Here is a 25,975-nt window from a genome sequence, read left to right on the forward strand (position 1 = left end):
AAAAAATGATATAAATGAGGTATCGCTGTAATCGTACTGACCCGAAGAATAAAACTGCTTTATCAATTTTACCAAACGCGGAACGGTATAAACGCCTCCCCCAATAGAAATTCATGAATAGCTGGCTTTTGGTCATTCTTCCTCACAAAAATCGGAATAAAAAGCGATAAAAAAATGTCACGTGCCCAAAAATGTTTTCAATAAAAACGTCAACTCGTCCCGCAAAAAACAAGACCTCACATGACTCTGTGGACCAAAATATGGAAAAATTATAGCTCTCAAAATGTGGTATTGCAAAAAATATTTTTTGCAATAAAAAGGGTCTTTCAGTGTGTGACGGCTGCCAATCATAAAAATCCGCTAAAAAACTCGCTATAAAAGTAAATCAAACCCCCCTTCATCACCCCCTTAGTTAGGGAAAAATAAAAAAAAATGTATTTATTTCCATTTTCCCATTAGGGCTAGGGTTAGGGCTAGGGTTAGGGCTAGGGCTAGGGTTAGGGCTAGGGTTAGGGCTAGGGTTAGGGCTAGGGCTAGGGCTAGGGTTAGGGCTAGGGTTAGGGCTAGGGTTAGGGCTAGGGTTAGGGCTAGGGCTAGGGTTAGGGCTAGGGTTAGGGCTAGGGTTAGGGCTAGGGTTAGGGTTAGGGTTAGGGCTAGGGTTAGGGCTAGGGTTAGGGTTAGGGCTAGGGTTAGGGTTAGGGCTAGGGTTAGGGCTAGGGTTAGGGCTAGGGTTAGGGTTGGGGCTACAGTTAGGGTTGGGGCTAAAGTTAGGGTTAGGGTTTAGATTACATTTACAGTTGGGAATAGGGTTGGGATTAGGGTTAGGGGTGTGTCAGGGTTAGAGGTGTGGTTAGGGTTACCGTTGGAATTAGGGTTAGGGGTGTGTTTAGATTAGGGTTTCAGTTATAATTGGGGGGTTTCCACTGTTTCGGCACATCAGGGGCTCTCCAAACACGACATGGCGTCCGATCTCAATTCCAGCCAATTCTGCGTTGAAAAAGTAAAACAGTGCTCCTTCCCTTCCGAGCTCTCCTGTGTGCCCAAACAGGGGTTTACCCCAACATATGGGGTATCAGCGTACTCAGGACAAATTGGACAACAACTTTTGTGGACCAATTTCTCCTGTTACCCTTGGGAAAATACAAAACTGGGGGCTAAAAAATAATTTTTGTGGGAAAACAAAAAGATTTTTTATTTTCACGGCTCTGCGTTATAAACTGTAGTGAAACACTTGGGGGTTCAAAGTTCTCACAACACATCTAGATAAGTTCATTGAGGGGTCTAGTTTCCAATATGGGGTCACTTGTGGGGGGTTTCTACTGTTTAGGTACATTAGGGGCTCTGCAAACGCAATGTGACGCCTGCAGACCAATCCATCTAAGTCTGCATTCCAAATGATGCTCCTTCCCTTCCGAGCCCTCCCATGCGCCCAAACGGTGGTTCCCCCCCACATATCGGGTATCAGCGTACTCAGGACAAATTGGACAACAACATTTAGGGTCCAATTTCTCCTGCTAACCTTGGAAAAATACAAAACTGGGGGCTAAAATATAATTTTTGTGGAAAAAAAAATATTTTTTATTTGCATGGCTCTGCGTTATAAACTGTAGTGAAATACTTGGGGGTTCAAAGCTCTCACAACACATCAAGATGAGTTCCTTAGGGGGTCTACTTTCCAAAATGGTGTCACTTGTGGGGGGTTTCTACTGTTTAGGTACATTAGGGGCTCTGCAAACGCAATGTGACGCCTGCAGACCATTCCATCTAAGTCTGCATTCCAAATGGCGCTCCTTCCCTTCCGAACCCTCCCATGCGCCCAAACGGTGGTTCCCCCCCACATATGGGGTATCAGCGTACTCAGGACAAATTGGACAACAACTTTTGGGGTCCAATTTCTCCTGTTACCCTAGGGAAAATACAAAACTGGGGGCTAAAAAATAATTTTTGTGGGAAAAAAATTTTGTTTTATTTTTATGGCTCTGCATTATAAACTTCTGTGAAGCCCTTGGTGGGTCAAAGTGCTCACCACACATCCAGATAAGTTCCTTAGGGGGTCTACTTTCCAAAATGGTGTCACTTGTGGGGGGTTTCAATGTTTAGGCACATCAGTGGCTCTCCAAACGCAACATGGCGTCCCATCTCAATTCCTGTCAATTTTGCATTGAAAAGTCAAACGGCGCTCCTTCCCTTCCGAGCTCTCCCATGCGCCCAAACAGTGGTTTACTGCCACATATGGGGTATCAGCGTACTCGGGACAAATTGGACAACAACTTTTGAGGTCCAATTTCTTCTCTTACCCTTGGAAAAATAAAAAATTGGGGGCAAAAATATAATTTTTGTGAAAAAATATGATTTTTTATTTTTACGGTTCTGCATTATAAACTTCTGTGAAGCACTTGGTGGGTCAAAGTGCTCACCACACCTCTAGATAAGTTCCTTAGGGGGTCTACTTTCCAAAATGGTGTCACTTGTGGGGGGTTTCAATGTTTAGGCACATCAGTGGCTCTCCAAACGCAACATGGCGTCCCATCTCAATTTCTGTCAATTTTGCATTGAAAAGTCAAACTGCGCTCCTTCCTTTCCGAGCTCTCCCATGCGCCCAAACAGTGGTTCACTGCCACATATGGGGTATCAGCGTACTCAGGACAAATTGGACAACAGCTTTTGAGGTCCAATTTCTTCTCTTACCCTTGGAAAAATAAAAAATTGGGGGCAAAAATATAATTTTTGTGAAAAAATATGATTTTTTATTTTTACGGTTCTGCATTATAAACTTCTGTGAAGCACTTGGTGGGTCAAAGTGCTCACCACACCTCTAGATAAGTTCCTTAGGGGGTCTACTTTCCAAAATGGTGTCACTTGTGGGGGGTTTCAATGTTTAGGCACATCAGTGGCTCTCCAAACGCAACATGGCGTCCCATCTCAATTCCTGTCAATTTTGCATTGAAAAGTCAAATAGCGCTCCTTCCCTTCCGAGCTCTCCCATGCGCCCAAACAGTGGTTTACTGCCACATATGGGGTATCAGCGTACTCAGGACAAATTGGACAACAACTTTTTGGGTCCAATTTCTCCTGTTACCCTTGGTAAAATAAAACAAATTGGAGCTGAAGTAAATTTTTTGTGTAAAAAAGTTAAATGTTCATTTTTATTTAAACATTCCAAAAATTCCTATTAAACACCTGAAGGGTTAATAAACTTCTTGAATGTGGTTTTGAGCACCTTGAGGGGTGCAGTTTTTAGAATGGTGTCACACTTGGGCATTTTCTATCATATAGACCCCTCAAAATGACTTCAAATGAGACGTGGTCCCTAAAAAAAAATGGTGTTGTAAAAATGAGAAATTGCTGGTCAACTTTTAACCCTTATAACTCCCTAACAAAAAAAAAAATTGGTTCCAAAATTATGCTGATGTAAAGGAGACATGTGGGAAATGTTACTTATTAAGTATTTTGTGTGACATATCTCTGTGATTTAATTGCATAAAAATTCAAAGTTTGAAAATTGCGAAATTTTCAAAATTTTCGCCAAATTTCCGTTTTTTTCACAAATAAACGCAGGTACTATCAAAGAAATTTTACCACTATCATGAAGTACAATATGTCACGAGAAAACAATGTCAGAATCACCAGGATCCGTTGAAGCGTTTCGGAGTTATAACCTCATAAAGGGACAGTGGTCAGAATTGTAAAAATTGGCCTGGTCATTAACGTGCAAACCACCCTTGGGGGTAAAGGGGTTAAAGGGATGCTGCGGAGTCAAACTAAATTTCATTAATTCTAAATCCTTCTCTATTTAGTGCCGTAATTTAAGCTATCTTCTAATATACTTGCGTTTAAAAAATTCCTAACTACACTATCTAACTGCTATTCTATTTTTTTCCTATTTCCTGTGTTATGGCGCTTTGTTTGAGAATCCCCAGCGGGATACTCAAACCATAATGAGAGCAGAGGGTAGAGGCCAGTGTCACTATTACACCCCCTGCCCCCTTCCCAAAATGAAGCATTATCAGTGACGCTCCTCTCAGGGTCTCTGTTCATCCCTGCTGTGTCTTCCCTGCGAGCTGTACACTGTGTGCTCTGCACAGTGTCAGCGTACTCTTTGTTGTTGGCAAAAATCAGTAGTAATCAGCCGGCAAAAGAGTGGTGGCAAAATTGGTCACTCAGGTTTCATGCCTGTAGAAGTCACATAATTAGTAAATTGAGTCCACCTGTGTGTAAGTTATTCTCAGTATAACTACAGCTGTTCGTAAAAGGCCACAGAGGATTGTTTTAGAACATTTGGAATCAAACAGTATCACAGAAAATACCAAACATATCAGCAATTAAGTTGTTGAGAAGAGCATGGTTAGGTTATAAAAAAAAATAGCCCAAGCTCTGAACATCTCACGAAGCACTGTTCAATCCATCATCCAAAAATGGAAGGAGCATGGCAACTCTGCAAACCTACTAAGACATGACCATCCACCTAAACTGACATCCCAAGCAAGAAGAGCACTAAGTAAAGATGCAGTTAAAAGGCTCATGGTCACACTGATGAGGTGCAGAGATCCACAGCTCAGATGGAGAGAATCTGCCCACAAGACAACTATTAGTCGTATACGCCACAAATCTGGCATTTATGGAAGAGTGGTAAAAAGAAAGCTATTTTTGAAAATAAGCCATAAGAAGTCCCGTTTGCAGTTTTTAAAAAGCCATAAAGGGACAAAGCATGTGGGAGACGGTGCTCTAGTCAGGTAAGACCAAACTAAGACTTTTTGGACTAAACCCAAAACACTATGTGTGGCAGAATACTAACACGACACATCACCCTGAAAACAACATCCCCTCCGTCAAACATGATGGTGGCAGCATCATGCTGTGGGGATACTTTTCTTCAGCAAGGACAGGAAAACTAGTCAGAGTTGATGGGAATATAGATGAGCTAAATACAGGGCTATTCTGTAAGAAAACTTGTTAGAGGCTGTAAAAGATTTGAGAATAAGTTCGCCTTCTAACAGGACAACGACCCTAAACATACTGCCAGAGCTACAATGGAATTAGTTAGATCAGAGCATATTCATGAGTTTTAATGACCTGGTCAAAGTCCAGACCTAAATCCTATTGAGAATCTGTGGCAAGACTTGAAAATTGCTGTTCACAGACGCCTCAATCCAATCTCACCGAGCTGGAACTGGTTTGCAAAGAAGAATAGGCAAAAAATTCAACTTCTAGATGTGAAAAACTGATAAAGACATATCTTAACAGACTTGCAGCATTAATTGCAGCAAAAGGTGGTCCTACAAAGTATTAACTCAGGGGGTCTGAATACAGATGCACGTCACATATTATGCACGTCTTATATTATTTAAATATTTAGAAAACCATGTATCATTTCTTTTATACGTCACAAATACTTGCTGCTTTGTGTTGGTATATCACATAAAATTAAAATGAAAAACATTTAAGTTTGTGGATGTAACAAGGAAAAATTCATGGGGTATGAAAACTTTTTTAAGACACTGTATATTATTCAATTACAAAATACAGTCCCTCCACTTTAACTCCCTATTAATATACTACCTGTCAGGCGCTAGTGCCTAAGTGCAACATGCTGCCGCTAGTTACAATACTTATCTAGGCATGCTAAAAATTGCATAAGAAAAATGTAATATAATTGTCTTCTCTTTATATCAAGGGACTAACGTTAGCGAAGCTCATCAATATCAGTGCAAAATACATCACTCCCACCACTTAGCTGTACTTGGTGCAAGCGGCAAATGACTGTGCTCAGTTCCGAAGTAAAACTACCCAGCTCAGTCAACTGTATATTGGCAGCAGCAGTGACCTGTAGATCCATGTCTAGTCATTTGACTAGTGGTGCATCTGTAGTACCTCACTGTGGCCACAATACATAGTTTTGCAACACAACTGAGCACCGCCAGCACCAAGAACAGCTGATTGGTGGAGATGCCGGGTGTCACACCACAACTGATCTGATATTGACTTATCTTAAGGATAAGCCATCAATATAAAGTATAGGACAGCCCCATTTAATTCCATCTGCTTATGTGTTTTGACAAAGTGCAAAGTATAATGGGGCAGGTTAACCAGTAAAATACGCAATACTCAACTTCCACCTAATAATGGAGTAAGGTTTTATGTTAGGATGACATGTCTGCTATAAGTCCTCTTCAGTGAATTACAGTAGTATGTGCTGTTCTAAAAGAATTGAACACACAGGAGATATCTATATATATAAAAACGAGTGTATGTGTGAATGTGTGTGTGTGTCGATGATGATGTCATAATGGTTGTCATGGTGACGATGATATCATAAAGGTTGCCATGGCGAAGATGATGTCATAATGGTTGCAATGGTGACGGTGATGTCATAAAGGTTGCCATGGTGACAATGATGTCATAATAGGTTGTAATGGTGACGGTTATGTCATAATGGTTGCCATGGTGACGATGATGTCATAATAAGTTGCCATGGCGACGATTATGTCCGAATGGTTTCCATGGCGAAGATGGTGTCATAATGGGTATATGGGCACGGAACTATGGGATGGAGGATGTGTGATAGGTATATGGGCATGGGACTATGGGATGGAGGATGTGTATGATGGGTATATGGGCATGGGACTATGGGATGGAGGATGTGTATGATGGGTATATGGGCACGGGACTATGGGATGGAGGATGTGTATGATGGGTGTATGGGCACGGGACTATTGGATGGAGGATAATCATTATAATTTGTTATAACTAACCACAGTTAGTTGCTATGCCTGGGCAACGTCGGGCTCTTCAGCTAGTATGGGCCATAAAGTTATGGAAGACATTTCAGACACATAATGAAGATGTTTTGTAACACTTATAAGAATATTTTCTCTCTTAGAATGGGGTCAACTTGTGCAAATGCAGAAGAAATAATTAGAATTTCCAGAAATGTAATGTTGTAGCTATCTCCTTACAAAATAAGTGGTGAACTACTCTCTATGACATCTGTTTTGTAAGGACTTGATATGTGTGAGACAAATGAAAACCCCGTGTACAGATACCGATGTCGCAGACATTAGTCTGACACCTAACGTATGATGCAAATGACAAATTTTCAATGGCCTTGTAGGGTGTTGAATGGTAAATTAAAGGGTTTGGACGCTTTGTTTATTTTAACAGATATGTTTGGGACATGAATTTGTGGCAGTTACTAATGTATACATATTACAGGTTCTCCTCCTCAACTTGTTAATACAGACTTCATAACACTCTGCACGGTGCTCCTCAAATTTCTGCTGGTGGAGGAACAGGTGAGGAGGATGATGGACAAGCCTGGTCACATGCGCCTCCATCAGCAGCCGCTTTGTTGAGAACAGAAGAGCACCTCCGTTGAGGTTTGCTGAGTCATGGTATCATGTATCAAGTCAACATTTTGCAAACCTGTATAACAGTAGGACACCATTTTCTCATTGTTTGCATTTGTGGATTAAGATGAAGTAAAATAGAAGAGCACATTTCACTAAGCTGGCAGAAGAAATACTAGGATCATTTACTGATCTGGATCCTACAGCACAGTGATCACAGTAGTGCGAATAATTCATAACGTTTTTAACGATCAAGCCATATATATTTAAAAGGGCTTTGCCAAAATTGACATTTGTCACGAATCAACATGGCAGGCAATAAATGTCTGATAACTGGGACCGGCTTCACTACAGTAAGACTGGGGTTCCAAGCACCCATTCCTTCTTACCGAATGACCACAGTGAGGATGAGTGACTGGGAGGGCGGTAGAGCATGCGCTCAATCCGTAGCTTTCAATTATCAAGTATATTACTCTGGGTACAACACTCGCTTGAATTTGAGCATGAGGAGACCACACTGATTAATCAGGCCGGCGTGAAACGGCCGTCGTTCAAGCTATCACATTCCTTTGTACATACACCCCCGTGCCGTGAAGATTGTTATGCAATTAAGAAATACCTGCTCTGACGATTGGTGAGTGCTGCTGCTTTTCTTCTTTGGTATGATCGATGTCAGCATTTCTTTCCTGGTTCCCGGATCAAGCACCCGAGATCAGCGGGCCAGCTGAAGCCGATTAGCCGGTGTGTTCACAGAGTGCTAGTTTGGTGGTGCGGTCAGCTTTTTTCTATTTTACTTACCATACTGATTAATCTTTGCCTACATGTTTCTGCACAAGAGCATTTATTGCAGCATGCACTAATCTTGTCTTTTTTACATCCCTGGTTCTACAATATGGCAGCTTTCATTTATAGCTGAAAAACCACTTCACCGTGCTCCACAGGCAGCATAATACTTTGTCAGCACTCATGGAAGTGATTTCTCAAAATTGCTATTTACCAGAAAACTACCGTTACTGGATAACCATATAATTGAAAAGCTAAAAAGTGACTAGTAGAGTACTCAGACCAAGCAATTCCTAACATTCTCCTCTTTAACCTTATGAATTAGGAACTATAGTCTCTGGAGAAATGTGGGGGACAACATCAGCCCTAAAAAGAGGAGTGTAACGGGCACTGTTTCAGGGGCATAATTGGGTGGGCTACCACGCAATGTGTTTCAAGTGCTTTATATAAAAGTAGGCCCCAACTATCCACTTTGCCTGAGCTTATAAAATACAGGGTAAGTGCAGTACATTGAATTTTGCCTACGCTGAAAAATAGCCTAGCTGTGGCTTTGTTTTAGGGATACAAATGTCCATTTGTTAAAGCATTGATGACAATATAGGAGAGGTAACAGAAAAATGGTACACCTGATTGTTATTTTATTGTGAATATATGTATTTACTAAAACTGACATGTCAAGAGTTGCTAATAGGTCCATCTTTCATAACTATCAACTTTTGAAAGTTGCTCCAAGTCCTCTATATATGACCACACAGAAATATTGCTCCTAGTGCAGCCAATTAGAGTTTTCACACAGTATGATGGCCACACAGCTTCTCTCTCACAGAATGATAGCCCCAATGTACATTAACCCCCACAGAGTAATGTCCCCACAATACATTTCCCCCAACGCAGCATAAAGCTCTCCAAGACATCTGCACAGTATGCCCCCCACAGCACCCTCAACCCCCAAAACAGTATGATAATCCCAGAGCTCCAACCCAGCATTTTGCTCACACAGCCCCATACATAAAAAATGATGACCCCACAGCCTCCAACACAATTGACTGTGGCAATTTTTATTTTATTCTAAGCCACCTCCCTAACTGCATTTATTTCTTTATATGTGTCTATAAAGAAATATTGCTCCTAGTATAGCCCATTAGTGTTCCCACACAGTACAATATCCTTTCCATGGCTTTTACAGTGCACAACACAGAGTATGATGCCACCTCAGTGCCCATCCCACACGTTGATGCCCCCACAGTGCCCATCACACAAAGTATGATGTCCCCACAGACACCCACACACATCATGTTGTCCCTAGAGATCCGCACACAGTATGATGCCCCTGCATTCCCCTAAAAACAGTATACTCCCCTCACAGATTCCCTACACAGTATGAAGTCCCCTGCAGACCAATCACATGCAGTATGATGCCATAGCATAGTATAATGCCCCACAGCCCGCTGAACCCTTGGAGAATTATGCTTTCTGAGCTCCCCAATACAGTATGATATCTTCACAGTCATCCATTCGCACTATGATGCCTCCACAGCCCCTCATACACTATATTACCTCACTGTTCCCCTACATACAGCATAATACCCTCATAGCCTTCCACATAATGTGATGCCACCCACAGCTTTCCACACACAGTATGATGTCCCAAGACACACTCCCCCGGATAGTATGATGCACCTACAGCCCCTCATACAGTATGATGTCACAGCTTTCCACATACAGTAGGATGCCCCATAGTACACTCACACCATAGAGTGACGCCAGTGTCCCCCAAATACAATATGCAGTAATTCCTGCACACAGGAATAGTATGAAGCATCATATTTGCCTGCATACCTGCTCTTCAGTGACATGTGACCTGAGACTGTTACCTGATGTGAAGGTCCTTCAGTCTCTTCATGGATAAAATGCTGTAGCATGAACCTGAGGGCTCTTAGCTCAACACCTGTGTTCAACTGTGACTGTACAGTGGAAATAGAGACATATCCCCAACCTACCACAGCAATTTTCCAAATTTGGGACTATCTCGCTGAATCTGAGACGGTTGGTAGGTATAATATATGCATCTTGGCTTTATACCCCCTGCCTCTCATCATTTAGGATAGACTTGAATATATTCCTTAGATTTCTCTATCTGGATTATGATGAAAGGGAAATTACACCGAATATTGATAACAAAAGTCACATGTTGGGCAGCATGGTGGCTCAGCAGTAAGCACTGGGGTCATGGGTTACATATCCCACCAAGAACAACATCTGCAAGGCGTTTGTATGTTCTCCCCATGTTTGTGTGGGTTTCCTCCGGGTTCTCCGGTTTCCTCCTTCACTCCATACTGATGGTGAAATTAGATTGTGAGCCCCAATGGGGACAGTGATGATAATGTCTATAAAGTGCTGTGGAATTAACGACGCCATATAAGTGAGAAAAATAAATAACAGACCAGACATCCTGGCAGCTAAAAATGCCAATTTATGGCAACCCATGTAATAATCTGGTAATTCCGTTGAGAAAATATCACAGTGTAGCAGTGGCTCCTGAGTCTGACTGAGATATTTTTGTACAAATAATTTGAAATCATTTATTTTATTCTAGGGCCAAGAATAGTTCTTAGACAAGTCACGTGACTAAAAACCTTTGTACGACTTATCTACGACTTGCATGCCACCATTTTAGACTTTAGATCTGGCTGTAAAAATCAGTCAAAAAGTCAGGCAGTGTTGTATTTTTCAAAATGACAGTGCTAGGTTTAGGATTGCAACACGACTCCATTAACAATCATTAGATGTGATATTACATGAAGTTGCCAACATCTTCATGTTGCCAAGTGGTGGTCCTCACTTATTTCTTGATTTCTTACCCAGTCACACAATGTTGTACACAGCTGTGATGCTGCACATAGGACCCCTCTTTACAAGTCAGGCAGTCCATACTATGCCTCCCGGTGCAAGTCATGCAGCTCCTGTGGCAGAGTTCACAACGCCTTTCATCTTTTTCTGCATAATATCCATCAGGACATGTTTTCACACATGTGGAATCTGAGGAAATGAAAAAAATCGAGACATCAGATCAGGTTTCCAGAATACGTTATCCTATTTAGCTTTAAGCCTGAGGAAATTAAAATAAACCGTTATCGATCTTTTATATTCCTTTGAATATTTTGGGATCATCGTTACATCACTGTCAATAAACTGTTATATAATTCATGTGAATGTTCACAGTGCTGTACCTTCCATAAAAAGCTGGCATGCAATTGTAAAGGGGTCCTCGGTAAGGGCTTATTCACACGTCAGTATTTTTCATCAGTATTTGGAAGCCAAAATAAGGCATGGAACTTACAGAGAAAAACTTTAATTGAAAGACTGACACCTGTTTTGTGTTTTGGAGACTCCAGGTTCGGTTCACACTTGCGTTTGGATAGAGTGCGTAGGGCTGCGTACTTCCTCCCTTAAGCTCCGCCTACTTATGCACTTCTTCCCTTAAGCTCCGCCTACATCTGCATGCATCCTGCGCACCTATCTTTAACATTGGGTACTCAGGGACATGCGTTGTAGTGTAATTGTAAGGGAGTGAAGGATGATCTTCCCTTTTACTTTTCCTCCTTAACAGGTCCGGACGTTGAATATATTACTAAAATGTACATATGTTATTATATTATGGTGCTGCAACACTTATAGTGTATTACCACTGTCTATTCAATTGGTACTGCTACATCACTTGGTGCAATACCATTAGTGTTAAATGTATATTGTTATACACTATATAAGTATAGGGAAAGAGTTGTGTGTAGGATTGGCCACTAGATGGGGGGCATCCTTGTACACACAAATCACAGTTAGTGGATAGAGTTAGCATAGGGTTAATTACGCAGGAGGGGCTGCTGCTTGGTAAGCTAGGGAATAGTTTCTAGAATAAAGTAGTAGGGCGGGAGCGCCCAAAGGGTCCACACAGGCTATAGGCCCAGGAAACATCAGCAGTTCTGTAATGTTGAAAGTGAAGCCTAGACATCTACAGCAGTAGGAAGAGAATACAGCAGGCCTGTACAGCAAAGAACCCTAGGAAGCATCAAGATGGGGCAGCTCTTTGCATGGGCGGACACTCTAAGGACCAAGGCGAAATGGTCGAAGCACTCCGCCAAAGCAGTGAGTACAGATAGAAGAAACTGGGCACCTACACGTAGCGCAGCACAGAAGGGCAGTTTACTCTGCCAGTGGCAACCGTCTCCGGTAATTAATGAACTTGACTCTGGGGCAAAACAGACCGAGGGATGCTTAACCATAGCGGACCTGTACAGAGAGTATTCAGAAAAACCATCAGGGATGGTCCGACCCGGACCTGTGCTATGTAATCGTGAGAGAGGTGCAGGGAAAGACAAGGAGCAATGCACTTTGAAGCCTGTTGTAAATGCTGTAAAGACTCGGATGTGCTAAGTACAGTATCTAGTAAAGATGTTTTCATTCAAATTTCTTTGGACTGTGTCTCAATCAATTCAAGCCCGCGTGCTGAAGGTCTCTCAAAGCAAGGGGAGAGCCCTGAAGGAAGCGGACCTGTAGGCACAGGTATGTTGACTGGCCGGTGTAACTTTCCTGTGAGGGGATGCCAGGACACAGAAGCACAGGTGTCCTCGGCCACGACTACAGTCTTGTCTTACCCCTTCATAATCAGTGTGGCCAGTGCCTGTGTAGGGACACACGCCACCTGTAAGACCATGTTCACACAATCACTATTTGGTATCTGTAAGCCAAAACCAGGAGTGGGTGATAAATACAGAAGTGGTGATATGTTTCTATTATACTTTTCCTCTGACTGCTCCACTCCTGGTTTGGGCTTACAAATACTGAGGTAAAATTTTGACCAAATACTCATTCTGTGACCGTGGCCTACGAGGAATAGTATCACCCGGTGTGAAAGCATTCATTAACTACAAAGGAACAGCACACAGAATGATCCAGAATTGTATTATCATGGGCATACACATCTTTACTAAAGATGTCAAGAGGTTTGAGAAAAATGTTCAATTCCCCTATTAGTGATAGAAATTGTAAAATAAAAAGAAACTGGGCAGGACTCAACCCCCCACCCCGATTCACGAGACTTTTACTGTCCTCAGACTTACTCAGCAGGAAGGAGGTCTCCTTGCAGCTCAGACAGTGTTGTTCTGTGGCCCCCGTGCACCCCGAACATTTCTTATGACACGGCACACAGTCCCCGTAATCGTCGGGATATTCCTGAAGCGTACACACCATGTATGGGACACAGTTGCCCTGTCTGTTTTTAGAAAAACCTTCTTTACATTCATCGCAAATGTCTGAGGTATGACAAGTCTTACAGTAGTTGTCACAGTCTGAAAATATTAAAAGGAGGAAAGGAAAGCAAATCAATAACACAGCATGCCAAAGCCAAACACCGGAGATAGAATTTACATCTGCTGTACCTTGGCAATGTACTTCTCCTGTTGCACTGAAGGTTCCTTGTGGGCATCTACCCAGACATTCACCTTTATAAAGGAAAAACTTAGGACTGGCACATTTCTCACAGTCATCTCTTTCAGGTCCGCTGCATTTTGCACACATGGAATGACAGGTCACACAACTGTCATCTTCCTCATAATATCCATCAGGGCATGAGCTCAGACATTTGTCTTCATGGAGGAAATAAGAAGGCAAGCATGCTGACAAGAGACAAAAGCCAAATGTATTGTTTCTTAGTGTTCTCTTTCCATGTTATTATTCCTATTATTATTTTTTTTACTCTTTACACTCATGCAAACAATAATATCCATGTGTGTGTAGGTGTAGGGGGCATCAATTCAGATAAATAGAGGCTGTATCCAAATGTGTACAGAAGAGAGAGGTGGTAACAGTCTGCTGATATTTTTACTGTTCGGTGTGTGCGGAATAGAAGAACAATGTACTATACTAAAAAAAATAAGAAGAGCACAGTGGTAGCACTTGTTAATTAGAGCTATATATACTGACATTTCCATTACATTACAAGCTTGCTTTGTGAGGTTGCTATTACCAGTAAGCAGAAAGGAGGTAATGTGGTCATCTAGTACAGTTTCCCCTTACAACCGAGGAAGGGTCTCTGGAAAATAAACTGACTAATAGTGTTTCCCTATGCGGATTCACAGCATTCAGATTTAATCTGTAGGAAAACTGCTTCGGAGTCCTTCTACTATCTGCTCGAAGAATACTACAGCAGAGACCTTATCAGTGGCTGCAAGGGGCAGTATATTGTACTTGTACTGCGCTCCCAAAGCCGCTAATACAAGTGCATGTAGCTGCATATGGATTTTGCCCCTGTCTCATGATGCAAAAGGACGCACACCGTTAAGGTGTCTTCGTAAGTCGAGGAACAAGTACAAAGAGAAAAAAAGAGCACAGAATAAACTCCTCCTAGTAGGAAGAACAAAGCAAAAAAAGACAGCAGAGAATAAACTCCTCCTAGTAGGAAGAACAAAGCAAAAAAAGACAGCAGAGAATAAACTCCTCCTAGTAGGAAGAACAAAGCAAAAAAAAGGCAGCAGAGAATAAACTCCTCCTTGTAGGAAGAACAAAGCAAAAAAAAGGCAACAGAGAATAAAGTCCTCCTAGTAGGAAGAACAAAGCAAAAAAAAAGACAACAGAGAATAAACTCCCCCTAGTAGGAAGAATAAAGCTAAAAAGCAGAGAATAAACTCCTCCTAGTAGGAGGAACAAAGCAAAAAAAAAGAGAATAAGGCTAGTTTCACGCTAGCGTTCCCCTGATGTGCGGCGGGCTGTGGACTTCCTCCGTGAAGCCTCGCCCTCAGCCGCACCTCCGCTGCTAGGTCCGCCTACATCCGCATGCGGCCTGCGTACGTATATTTAACATTAGGTATGCAGGTCGTGCGGCTGTATGCGGATGGTGCCGCATGCGTCGTTTTGACGATGCGGAAAAAAAATGCTACATGGCTGCGTCTCCACTGGTCGCCGCATCGTCAAAACGACGCATGCGGCACCATCCACATACAGCCGCACGCCCTGCGTACCTAATGTTAAATATAGGTACGCAGGCCGCATGCGGGCTGCATGCAGATGTAGGCGGAGCTAGCAGCAGAGGTGCGGCTGAGGGCGGGGCTTCACGGAGGAAGTCCGCAGCCTGTCGCACATCAGGGAAACGCTAGTGTGAAACTAGCCTTAATCCAAATAGTAGGAAAAGAAAAGCAAAAAAAGACAGCAAGGAATAAACTCCTCCGAGTAGGAAGAACAAAGCAAAAAGACAGCAAACAATAAACTCCTAGGAGGAAGAACAAAGCAAAAAAGCAGAGAATAAACTCCCCCCACTAGGAGGAACAAAGCAAAAAAAAAAAGACAGGAGAGAATAAATCCTAAAAGTAGGAAGAACAAAGCAAAAATAGACAGCAAGGAATAAACTCCTCCGAGTAGGAAGAACAAAGCAAGAAAGACAGCAAAGAATAAACTCCTGCTAGGAGGAAGAACAAAGCAAAAAAGCAGAGAATAAACTCCCCCTAGTAGGAGGAACAAAGCAAAAAAAAAAAAAAGACAGCAGAGGATAAATCCTAAAAGTAGGAAGAACAAAGCAAAAAAAGACAGCAGAGAATAAACTCCTCCTAGTAGGAAGAACAAAGCAAAAAATATAGCAGAGAATAAACTCCTCCGAGTAGGAAGAACAAAGCAAAAAAGACAGCAGAGAATAAACTCCTCCTAGGAGGAAGAACAAAGCAAAAAGGACAGCAGAGAATAAACTCCTCCTAGTTGGAAGAACAAAGCAAAAAAAGACAGCAGTGAATAAACTCCTCCTAGTAGGAAGAACAAAGCAAAAAAAGACAGCAGAGAATAAACTCCTCCGAGTAGGAGGAACAAAGCAAAAAAGACAGCAGAGAATAAACTCCTAGTAGGAAAAACAAATCAAAAAAGACAGCAGAGAATAAACTCCTCCTAGTAGGAAGAACAAAGCAAAAAAAGACAGCAGAGAATAAACTCCTCCTAGGAGGAAGAACAAAGCAAAAAAAGACAGCAGAGAATAAACTCCTCCTAGTAGGAAGACCAAAGCAAAAAAAGACAGCAGAGAATAAACTCCTCCTAGGAGGAAGAACAAAGCAAAAAAAGACAGCAAAGAATAAACTCCTCCGAGTAGGAAGAGCAAAGCAAAAAAGAAAGCAGAGAATAAACTCCAAGTAGGAGGAACAAAGCAAAAAAAAAAAGACAGCAGAGAATAAAATCCTCATAGTAAGATTTTTGAAGAGAGAAGTTAATTAGTTTGTCATTGAATATTTGAGATGGGCAAAAAATAGTGGGGAAATTGGAATATCTCTTCAAATTGCCTTCATAAGCATAGAATTAAAGGGAGTCTGTCACCAATTGTATGCCTCACAAAACTAAGGACTACATAAAATAGGCTTTAAAGAAGCACTTCCATCAACATTTTTCTCCTCTTAATATATTGCAATCATCACATTATATAGCACTGTGTGCTTACAATTGCTCATTTTGCCTTTTTACCCAGATAATTCTTAATGTTTTCCATTAGGTCTATGACATCACGTGATAACAAACTGAATTCTTTTAAGCCCTTTATAGAAAAATGAGGTCAATTTTCTCTGTATGAGTTATAACTCACTGCAAAATTCCCTGGCAGGGGTTGATGAGGGAGGGGGGAGCAGCTGGGTCTGGAAGTGAAGAGGGGGATGATAAATGCAGGGACAAGAGACTTCCTGTTTCAAGATAGAGCAGAGAAAAAAGAAAAATTAGCTGGGTAGAAAGGCAAAATAATCAATTGTAAGTACACAGTGCTACATAATATGATGACTGCAATATATTAAGAGGACAAAAACTTTGATAGGACTTCTTTAATTTAGGAAGAATAAGGTGTCGTTTGTGTCTAGCAACATATTTTTCATAAAACAGAGGAAGCACAATTCATCTTGAGTACCTGTACAAGTTTCTTCAGCCACGCATGACATACAGTTAGATGGACAGTGTTTGCAGATGCCACCAATGTCTATGAACTTATCAGGGCAGGTTATCATACATGTGGCTTGTTGTAGTACTTTAGGAGCGAGGCATGATAAGCAGTAATCTGCTGTCTTGTCACATGTTCTGCAGTTCTCATCACATTCTGTGCATCCCTGTCCCTGGCCAAAGAAACCTCTGTGTCAAGCATGAAATAAATAAAAAAAATTAAAATCATAGATAAAAAACAGTAATACAATTTATTTTATGTAGTTTACAAAGAGATCCTACATAACTTAATAGTGTAATTGCAATAGGGGAACATTAAAGAATGACATGCAGGGTGTAGACAGCAAGAAGATGCTAAAGTCTACTTGAAGAGTACGGTAATTTTTAATTACTTTTGATGGAATTGTTTCTTGCATTTTGTAAGTCACATGTGACCTGTTTACAGTTAGGCTACTCCTTTACAGCCAAATCACAGCTCTAAAAGTAGTCACAGAACAGCAAATTACAACAATTTGGTTATGAGACTTGTCTGAGAGTTGCCATCGTGTGAAGCCCTACATATACCTGTCAAATCAGGGATGTCAAACTCAAATATACAGAGGGCAAAAATTAAAAGCTTGGACAAAGTTGCTAGCCAACCTTCATATTTATAAAAAAAATGTCAACAATTGAGGAAGGTTTTAATTATAAAATATAACTGTAAACTTTTTCATATGAAAACATAACTAAAGGGGTTGTTCCACGAACAAAGTACTGGTACATTTTAATGAATATATCTTAGAACTAAGTATTGGAAAAATATAATATGTTATGTAAGAGCAGTAAAAAGCATATGGCCCTATGGCCTAATTTACATATGTAATAACAAAGGATAAAAAGCCTTGATTGATACAGATAATAAATATTGATGGAATCAAAAGTGCCCCCCAAACACAGTATAATCCCCCCACAGTGAACTTCACATGCACAGTATGATGATCCTACTGTACCCCTCCTTCATTCCCCCAAAAAAGCATGGGGACCCCATCACAGTTTGATTCTCCAACTGTAATCCCCACACAGCCCTTCATACAGTATAATGGCCACAAGAAGTGCTCCATACAGAATAATTGGTCCCACATAGTACTCCATATGGTATAATGGCCCCACATATTGATATTAGTGAACTTGTTCAGAAAACATTCGCCAATCTCAAATTCGGCACGAATGTAGCACATTCGGATTCGTGTTCGGTTCAACAAAATTCGGTCACAGTCGGTAAATGATCGATTTACTACTAATGCTTTTGTTAGGACTTTGGCTAGGACAGTGCTTCTGTATGATGAGCAACGGGGAAATGTTTTATAAGGGGAAGGTGTTTGTGTATAGGTCAGGCTAGGTTATTTTTTTAATTAACCTAATGTGTGTACATTTCGGCAGCCAGTCAGGGTGCAGAAACCATCCACAATGTCCAGACACAATGGCATCTGTCATTGACTGCCGAAGTCACATGTCCCTCTCCATATAAAAAGCGGATATGTTGTGTTGCTGGCGCCATTTTGTTAGTTGCTGCTGCAAGTCGTCATATAGTTAGATAGGATCCTGTCCTGTGTGAAATCGACCTTCCAGCATCTAACTAGTTTGTGCTAATAGTGTTGTGCGAGCAGAAGTCCAGCTAGGGTAAGCTGATGGGACTACGGTTCCCATCAGCCAACGCCTGCTGCCACTAATAACAATGAGAGCAGGAGTGAATGATGGGAGTATTCATCAGCCAGCTCCTGTGCTATAAAAAAATCTAAAAACAACTGTGTGGGTTCCCCTGTATTTTTAATAACCAGCCAGGCAAAACTCACGGCCGGGGGCTGCAACCCTCAGCTGTCAGCTTCAACAAGGCTGGTTATGAACCAGCCTTGCTCAAGCAGACAGCTTTGGGCTGGTGTCCCTCGGCTGTTAAGGGGCCAGCAGTTCAAATTTATCACAGTAAAATTCTCCCAGCGAACTGCTGTGAACTCACCTTTACACCTTGAGACTTTCTCACGGTGCTAGCGGGAATCTCACCGAGATCACCGCAGTTCAGTCTCGCAGGGAATGCAGCATCAGTGACTGGAGGTAACATCAATGATGTCACCGTTGGTGGCTTCTGCTGCACTCGCGGCAGCTCATTCATCAGTGGTTCTCAGCCTGGATGGTCGCATCTTGGCACCGTCCATGTTGAAAGCTATTAATCCCCAGACATGGATTATGGCGTGTCACAGTACGACGGACAGTTGAGGGATATTGTTGTTTTTTATTTCTATTTTATTACAGGAGACGAGAGATTCAGTGGAATTAGGCGTTAGGTGAGTAAAACTGTGTTTGTTATTTTTAAATAAAAAAGGAAAAGTGTGTTTTGCTTTTATTTCAAATAAGACTTTATTCTGGCTGTGTCTTTATTTACAACTACCTTAGCTGTACCCGGCTACGCGTTGCTGTGGCTCTGTCTGGTTAAATGGAAAAAAAAGAAAAGAGAAAGTGCACATTTCTAACATGTTTAATTTTACAGTGCTTGTGGGTATACAACATTTTTTGTTGTTCCAGTGTCTGTGTAGATATAGAGATTGTCTGGTTTTCTGAATCTAGAACATGCAACATATAATTGTCCATGTAAGAAGCAATCTGTGTCTACTTCTAAGGGCTCCTTTCCACTTGCGAGAAACACGTCCGTGTCTCGCATGTGAAAACCCAGCTCTGGTGCCGGCACTTGGGAGCAGAGCGCGCAGCTCCATGTGTTGCTGTGCGGCCGCACGCTCCGCTCTGGAGTGCCGGCACCAGAGCTTGGTTTTCACATGCGAGACACGGACGTGTTTCTCGCAAGTGGAAAGGCGCCCTCAACCTCAGAATTCTAAAGATTGGCCCTGAGCTTTGTTGATGGTGATTGCAAACGCCAATCGAATTGGGAATTGCAATTTCTTAAATTGAAATGGCATATCCGTTGGAATCATAGGAATGCGAGGAATAAGGACATCTTGACCTCTGAAAGGTCCTGTCAAAATCATTGCTTCTAAGACGTTGCTCATTTTTTTTTACTGCGGGCCGTTGCAAACCTTTAGCTGGTTGATATTTCGCAACATGATAATTGGCATGCCGATTTTCAATTGCAGTACTTGTGGTGGCATCTGCGGCGCCCCAGGGTCCTGGTCGTCACAGTGGTATTGCTTTCCTCTTGAGGAGAGTGATGCTACGTTTGGAGGCAAAGAAGGATAACTGCATCCAGGCATCACACACATGCAACACATTTCACCCTCAAGGCCACAAGGGGGAGCTTCTGTTCCTATTTATTAGGTCACTCCCTATATATATATATAAATATATATATATATATATAAAACTGGTAGTCTGTAGGGAAAGTTGTTGAGTTCCAGACCAGAGTCTGAGGAGGATGGAAGCTTAAACGAGCTGTATATGACCTGAGAGCTGCAGCTCCCAGAAAGAGACAATGAAAGGCAGAATTGTATTGCAGCAAGCGTGAAGGAAGTCGAAGCAAAGGAGAGGATACCAGAAAGGGACCAGCCCTGCTCAAGCAGTCTCCTTCTGAGGCGCAACATCCCGGTAGCTGGAACACCGAGGGAGTAAGGACCTCTACGCCTTATTTCAGAGACCGGCAGGACAGCTAATTGCAGGTTACCTGTCCGCACTTACACCCAGGAGGTACGGTGACACCTACAGAGCCAGGTTATCTAAGAGACCCTATAAATAGGCTCAAGTCACCAGTCATACGGGTATTGTCCTATCCTATATGGGAGACAGAAAGAGTGAAACATATCATTTGTGAGACCCTTATGTGAAGCCATAGGCAGTAAGGGACTACACCACTACAGCGCAAGGGAAGCCTACTGATTTCCACCTGGATAAGGGAACTCTGGACTTGCCTCCAAACCAGCCGGACTCTGCCTGCCCTGTGATCTGGTGCTCTGGACTGTGGATGCTGAAGTCTTCAGTAAAGGTAAAGATACTGCACCCTTGTGTCCTCGTTCTTCACTGTGCCATTCATCATTCACCATCTTCACACCCAGAAGCCCTGGGGACATACTTCACCTGTGGGAAGGTATACCATCTAGCTGCCATAACATCACCCCAGCGGACCCCTTAAAGCAGCGTCGGTCACCTTGACCGAATACCACAGGTGGCATCACAAACATTCCCCTTAAAGACCTTTCCCTTTTACAATGACGTCCCAGGGTCACGGGTCGGGTCAGCCACCGTGACATCCCCTGTGAACTGCAGGACCCGGTACTGAGTATTCCACTGCCCTTGGGGGGCGATCCACATCCCTGGCAGATCGCGTGAATTCCTACATTCTGATGGATAATTAACCACTTCATCTGCTTCCACAATAGTGTCGACGGGCTTGTATTCAAGTGAATGAGGTTCGGGTTCGGATCCGGGTGCTGTTCTGGTACAAACATCCAGGTGTCCGCCCATCTCTAATAACAATGTTTCTGTTCTGGTACAAACATCCAGGTGTCCGCCCATCTCTAATAACAATGTTTCTAAGTTCCGGACTGTCATTGCACAGGCAGGTGCTACGGGAGGGTGGATTACAGCGATCAAGGGGGACTCATGGTACCAGAAAAACTATTACTGAAGGTGCAGGAGCTGATAAAGAAATTGAGGACAAAGAGGAAGGGCATGCAACAGTCAGGAGATGAAGAGGATAATGATCCCCTCTCTGTTGTCCATGGATGGTGGGAAGGGATGGAGGGAGCAACTTTCAGTGTTACTCTGCCACAACACACCATGGACTTGAACTTCATTGAAGCGCCCGACACATGAGCACCTTCTTGCTGCACTATTTGCAACACGATGCCCGCATTGTTAGGTTTAGAAATAGTGCTAACTACTGAGTTGCCACTCTGAGTCAATTTTGCCAGATACCTCCCCTGGAAAAGGACGTGCACATGCTGGAGTATCAAAACACAGGTTTTCCCCAAGACAGCAGTGAGGCACACAGCGTGCCTCGAAGTTGTAGAATTACATCCCTGGGAACGTCCACACAATTTTTAGACCAGCCCGTGCAACAGCACAGCTGAGTACAAGTATGACATATTGTGAACTACTGGAGAGGATGGTGCAGGAGTATCTGGAGCTCAATATCAATGCCATTAGGAGGGAGTTGGACCCTTTTGCATATTGGTCTTCAAAAATAGAAGAATGGCCTGAGCACTTCATTCCATATAATGGCCTGAGCTTGCCTGTCACGCCGTGGAGGTTTTGTCATGCCTGTCAGCCAGCGTTCTCTCAGAACGTGTCTTCACCCCTGCTGGTGGTGTCCTGACGGATAAGCACATTCAGCAGTCCCCTGAAACTGTAGACCACCTAACTTTCATCAAGATGAACAAGTCATAGATCTCCAGTGACTTTTGCACGCCAGTCCCAGACTGGGCAGACTAAGCCATGGTGTTGCTTTTGTCATGCATTGATCTCGCGTTATTGAAGTCTGTGACACCTTTGTCATGGATTCTGTGTCTGCTGTTGCTACTGCTTTAGATCTTACAAAATTTTTGGGAAATGTGGAGACTCCATGTTTTTGGGTTGCCTGTAGTGGAAGGGGTGTCAGAGGCCCATTATACTATTTGTACTCTGGGAAAATTGTTGCTACTGTAGTGGTGATATAGAATGGGAGCTGAGCTGAACTCAGAAAGAGTATGGGAGAATAAGGATAAATCGTATATACCAAGATCCCTGCTCCCAATCATGGCGCAAGCAACACAAGATGCCTTCTGGATCGCTCCTGGTTTCAGTTACGCAGCCGCAAAGCTCGTACAGTCATGCCTCATCTGTGCACAGCACAACCCAGGTAAAATAGTAAAAATCCCTAAGAAAGCGACACCCAGGCCTCTCTACCCGTTTCAGAGACTGCAGACTGGCTACATACAGCTACCCAAGGTAGGAGTGTGTGAAAAATATCCTAGTATGTGTAGATCTCTTCTCTGGTTGGCTGGAAGCCTATCTGGTAAAATGTGCAAATACTAAAGCGACTGCAGACAAACTGATGAAAGAACTGATCTGCAGGGTATGGTGTCCTAGAAACCATAGAGAGCGATAGGGGTACACACTTCACGGGATAAATAATAAGGCAAGCCATGCAGGCCCTGGGAGTACAGCAAGCATATCATGCACCATATAGACCACAAAGTAGTGGGAAAGTGGAGAGACTAAACGGGACACTTAAACTGAAAAATCAAAGGCCACGGCAGACACAGGAAAGAGCGGGGTAGAGTGCTTGTCTCTTGCACTCATGTCAGTCAGACACACTCCAAATAGAAAGACAGGCTTGTGTCCTTTTGAAGTCCTGTTTAGTAGTTTGCCAGAGGCTGGTCTGTACTTCCCACAGGTGCTACAAAAGCAACACGGTGCTATGACAGCCCATGTCCAGGCCTTACAGAAAAGACTTAATGTGGTGCATAAACATGTGTTTTCATCCATTCCAGATACTAATGCCAGTGCAGACGTACATCAGCTGAATCCAGGTGATTGGTGGTCATACACAGACACGTGAGAAGGAGCCTAGATCCACGGTTTGACGGCCCATTCTAAAGTCCAGCTGACCACATTCACCTCAGGGAAACTTGAGGGAAAGCCCACCTGGATCCATGCCAGTCACTGCAAAAAGATCTTTTCACCAGCAGAATGACTGTTGTCCTAATCACCTTGCTGGCAGTGGTAGGATGTCTGCACCTTACAGAGACACTGGATAAACAAACTTATTCAACATCTTGCTTTTCTTATAAAAGACGCAGAAGGACAAAAACTGTTGGACTGTTGGATCCGTATACACAGCCCAGTATCTGCAAGGACTATGCTGTACTTAGCCTTTACCCCTGGAGCCAAGGAAGGTATTAACACCACACTGCATACACAATGAGACTTGGACTCAGATTTTCTTGGTTCCTTAAGGCTCTTAATGAGACTAATACAATATAGAGACTCCTTTTTAAATCCAGCCAATTGGCTTGGCGGCCTAGCGGGATGGATTATTTTTGGTATTTTACAGACTTGTATGCAAATTTTGTTGCTTTGCTTATTGTTTTATGTAGCCGTAAAAGCGCTAATATATATATTACCTAAGCTATGGAATAATGTAGGTGTAGAAAAAAATCTAAGGCTGAACCTACTGTAGTGTATCATAGGCCCCGTGTAGCCACTGCTGACGGGGGAGGTGAGTCTCCACACTGAGGGTGGATGGGCGAAGGAGGTAGGAAGTCCCCTTGTGGGTACTAGACCCATGAGACAGTAGCTCCTTTGTGGACATCAGTTGACCCCGTAGCAGAGGTTATACCATTTACAAAAGGGGGAAATTGATATAGAAGGGTTAATAGTTTGCCTTTAAGTGCCTTTTGCCTTTAATTGTTAGAATTACTAGAATCTGTTGACGCAGTAGTCTGATGGCCTCCTTTCAAGGAGACCATACTTCTTATCAATGTATGTTCTCAATAGTCAGTCACAACATGCTCCGGGTACGTGAGAGAATAAAGGTCAGTATGACCCTGGGTGATGGTGGGGGCTACATGAATTGCATTAAGAGTTACATTTGTTGTAAATGGTATAAAATATTGCCTCTTGCTCTATTACTTCAGATAAAAGTGACTTGCTCACAGGATATGTGTGAGGTGTCTTTTTGTCTCCAAGCGCGCTTGTAAAATGACGGGCGTAACTCCACAATTTGGTCTCACTGGTGATCTGTCAGCTGACATTGGTCAGAACGAAAACAGCTACGACAGTGGTGTGTGGCAATAATTTTTAGAAATGTTTGCACTCCAAGTTGGGTCTCCTTCATGTGTGTTGCCTGTAGCAGTAGGGCTCCCTGACAGGCAGGCCTGCACTTTCAGTCATCTACTCATGTTATTATCCTCAATTTTTTTTTATAACTTTTGTGGTCTACCAAGCTGCTATTTGTGCCACCTGAGTGTGGCTGAGCAAAAAAGCAGTTTTAGCTGTTGTATGAGGAAATGGAGCTCCCAGCAAAGCAGGCCTACACAAGTCCCTCACCCACCTCTACTGTGGGTCAATTGATGCCACTTTTCCTCAGGTCTGCTCCAAATATTTGGACTCCAAATTGAGTCTCCTTCATGTGTGTTGCCTGAATTTGGCAGACCTCTCAGAGCACCAGGCTTACACATATTACTCATCCACCTATTACTGATCAATGTTTCAGCTTTCCAAGACCTGTTCCAGGCCCCGTCCTATCCATCCATGCTGCACAATTATACTATTTGTAGGCTAAGTCAATTGATGCCACTTTTCCTGGTGTCTGCCCCTAATATGAGCTGTTTGGGAAGCTTTTTGGCCTCCCTTAAGGTGTTGTCTATGCATTTGGTTTGCCTCCCATTGAATTCAATAGGGTTCGGGTATGTTCGACGTACCGTTAACCGTAACATTTGCTGATTCGAAGCTTGAAAGGTTCACTCATCTCAATCCACATAGTGGTCCATACAGTATAATCGGTCCACCTAGTGCTCCATACAGTATAATAGGTCCCACATAAAAGAAAAAGAAATACTCACCTCTACTCTTTCCCCCTCTGCTCCAGTCTCTTCATGGTGTCTTCAGATCCTCTGTACATCTTGGTACAGAGGGTGTGAAGTAAGGACGTTATCGCCCCGATTCGCTGAGACATCAGATGTAGAGGGGGGGAATGATGGGAGAGGGAATGTTAGCTGACGCTCAATACTCCATCATTGCTTTCAACTGTATCTCTGATATAGTTGAAAGTGCGATCCTGGGCGTCACTGGCCAAGTATACTCGGGGAACTCGCCCAGTGACACAGAGCAAATATACTCACTCTGTGGGCCAAAGTTTGACATATGTCTGTCAAATAGTCATCCTGCAGGTCTTCTGTGCTACTGCTATTCAGGTATAAACATCTGGGCAGTCCACTTTA

The 25,975-nt window shown here is 42.8% G+C and overlaps 1 protein-coding gene across 1 annotated transcript in view; it reads right to left on the reverse strand.

The window, feature by feature from the left end:
- Positions 1 to 25,975, reverse strand: part of PCSK5 (proprotein convertase subtilisin/kexin type 5) — a 748,165-nt gene that overhangs the window by 32,935 nt on the left and 689,255 nt on the right. The window contains exons 30-33 of the mRNA XM_069763164.1: positions 17,047 to 17,264; positions 13,565 to 13,801; positions 13,247 to 13,474; positions 10,991 to 11,168 (exon numbers count right to left, since the gene is read on the reverse strand). Coding sequence (XP_069619265.1) covers positions 10,991 to 11,168; positions 13,247 to 13,474; positions 13,565 to 13,801; positions 17,047 to 17,264 — 861 coding nt within the window. The remainder of the gene's footprint in view (positions 1 to 10,990; positions 11,169 to 13,246; positions 13,475 to 13,564; positions 13,802 to 17,046; positions 17,265 to 25,975) is intronic.

This window comes from Ranitomeya imitator, chromosome 1, assembly GCF_032444005.1.
Source record: "Ranitomeya imitator isolate aRanImi1 chromosome 1, aRanImi1.pri, whole genome shotgun sequence".
In the NCBI taxonomy this organism is placed as follows: Eukaryota; Metazoa; Chordata; class Amphibia; order Anura; family Dendrobatidae; genus Ranitomeya; species Ranitomeya imitator.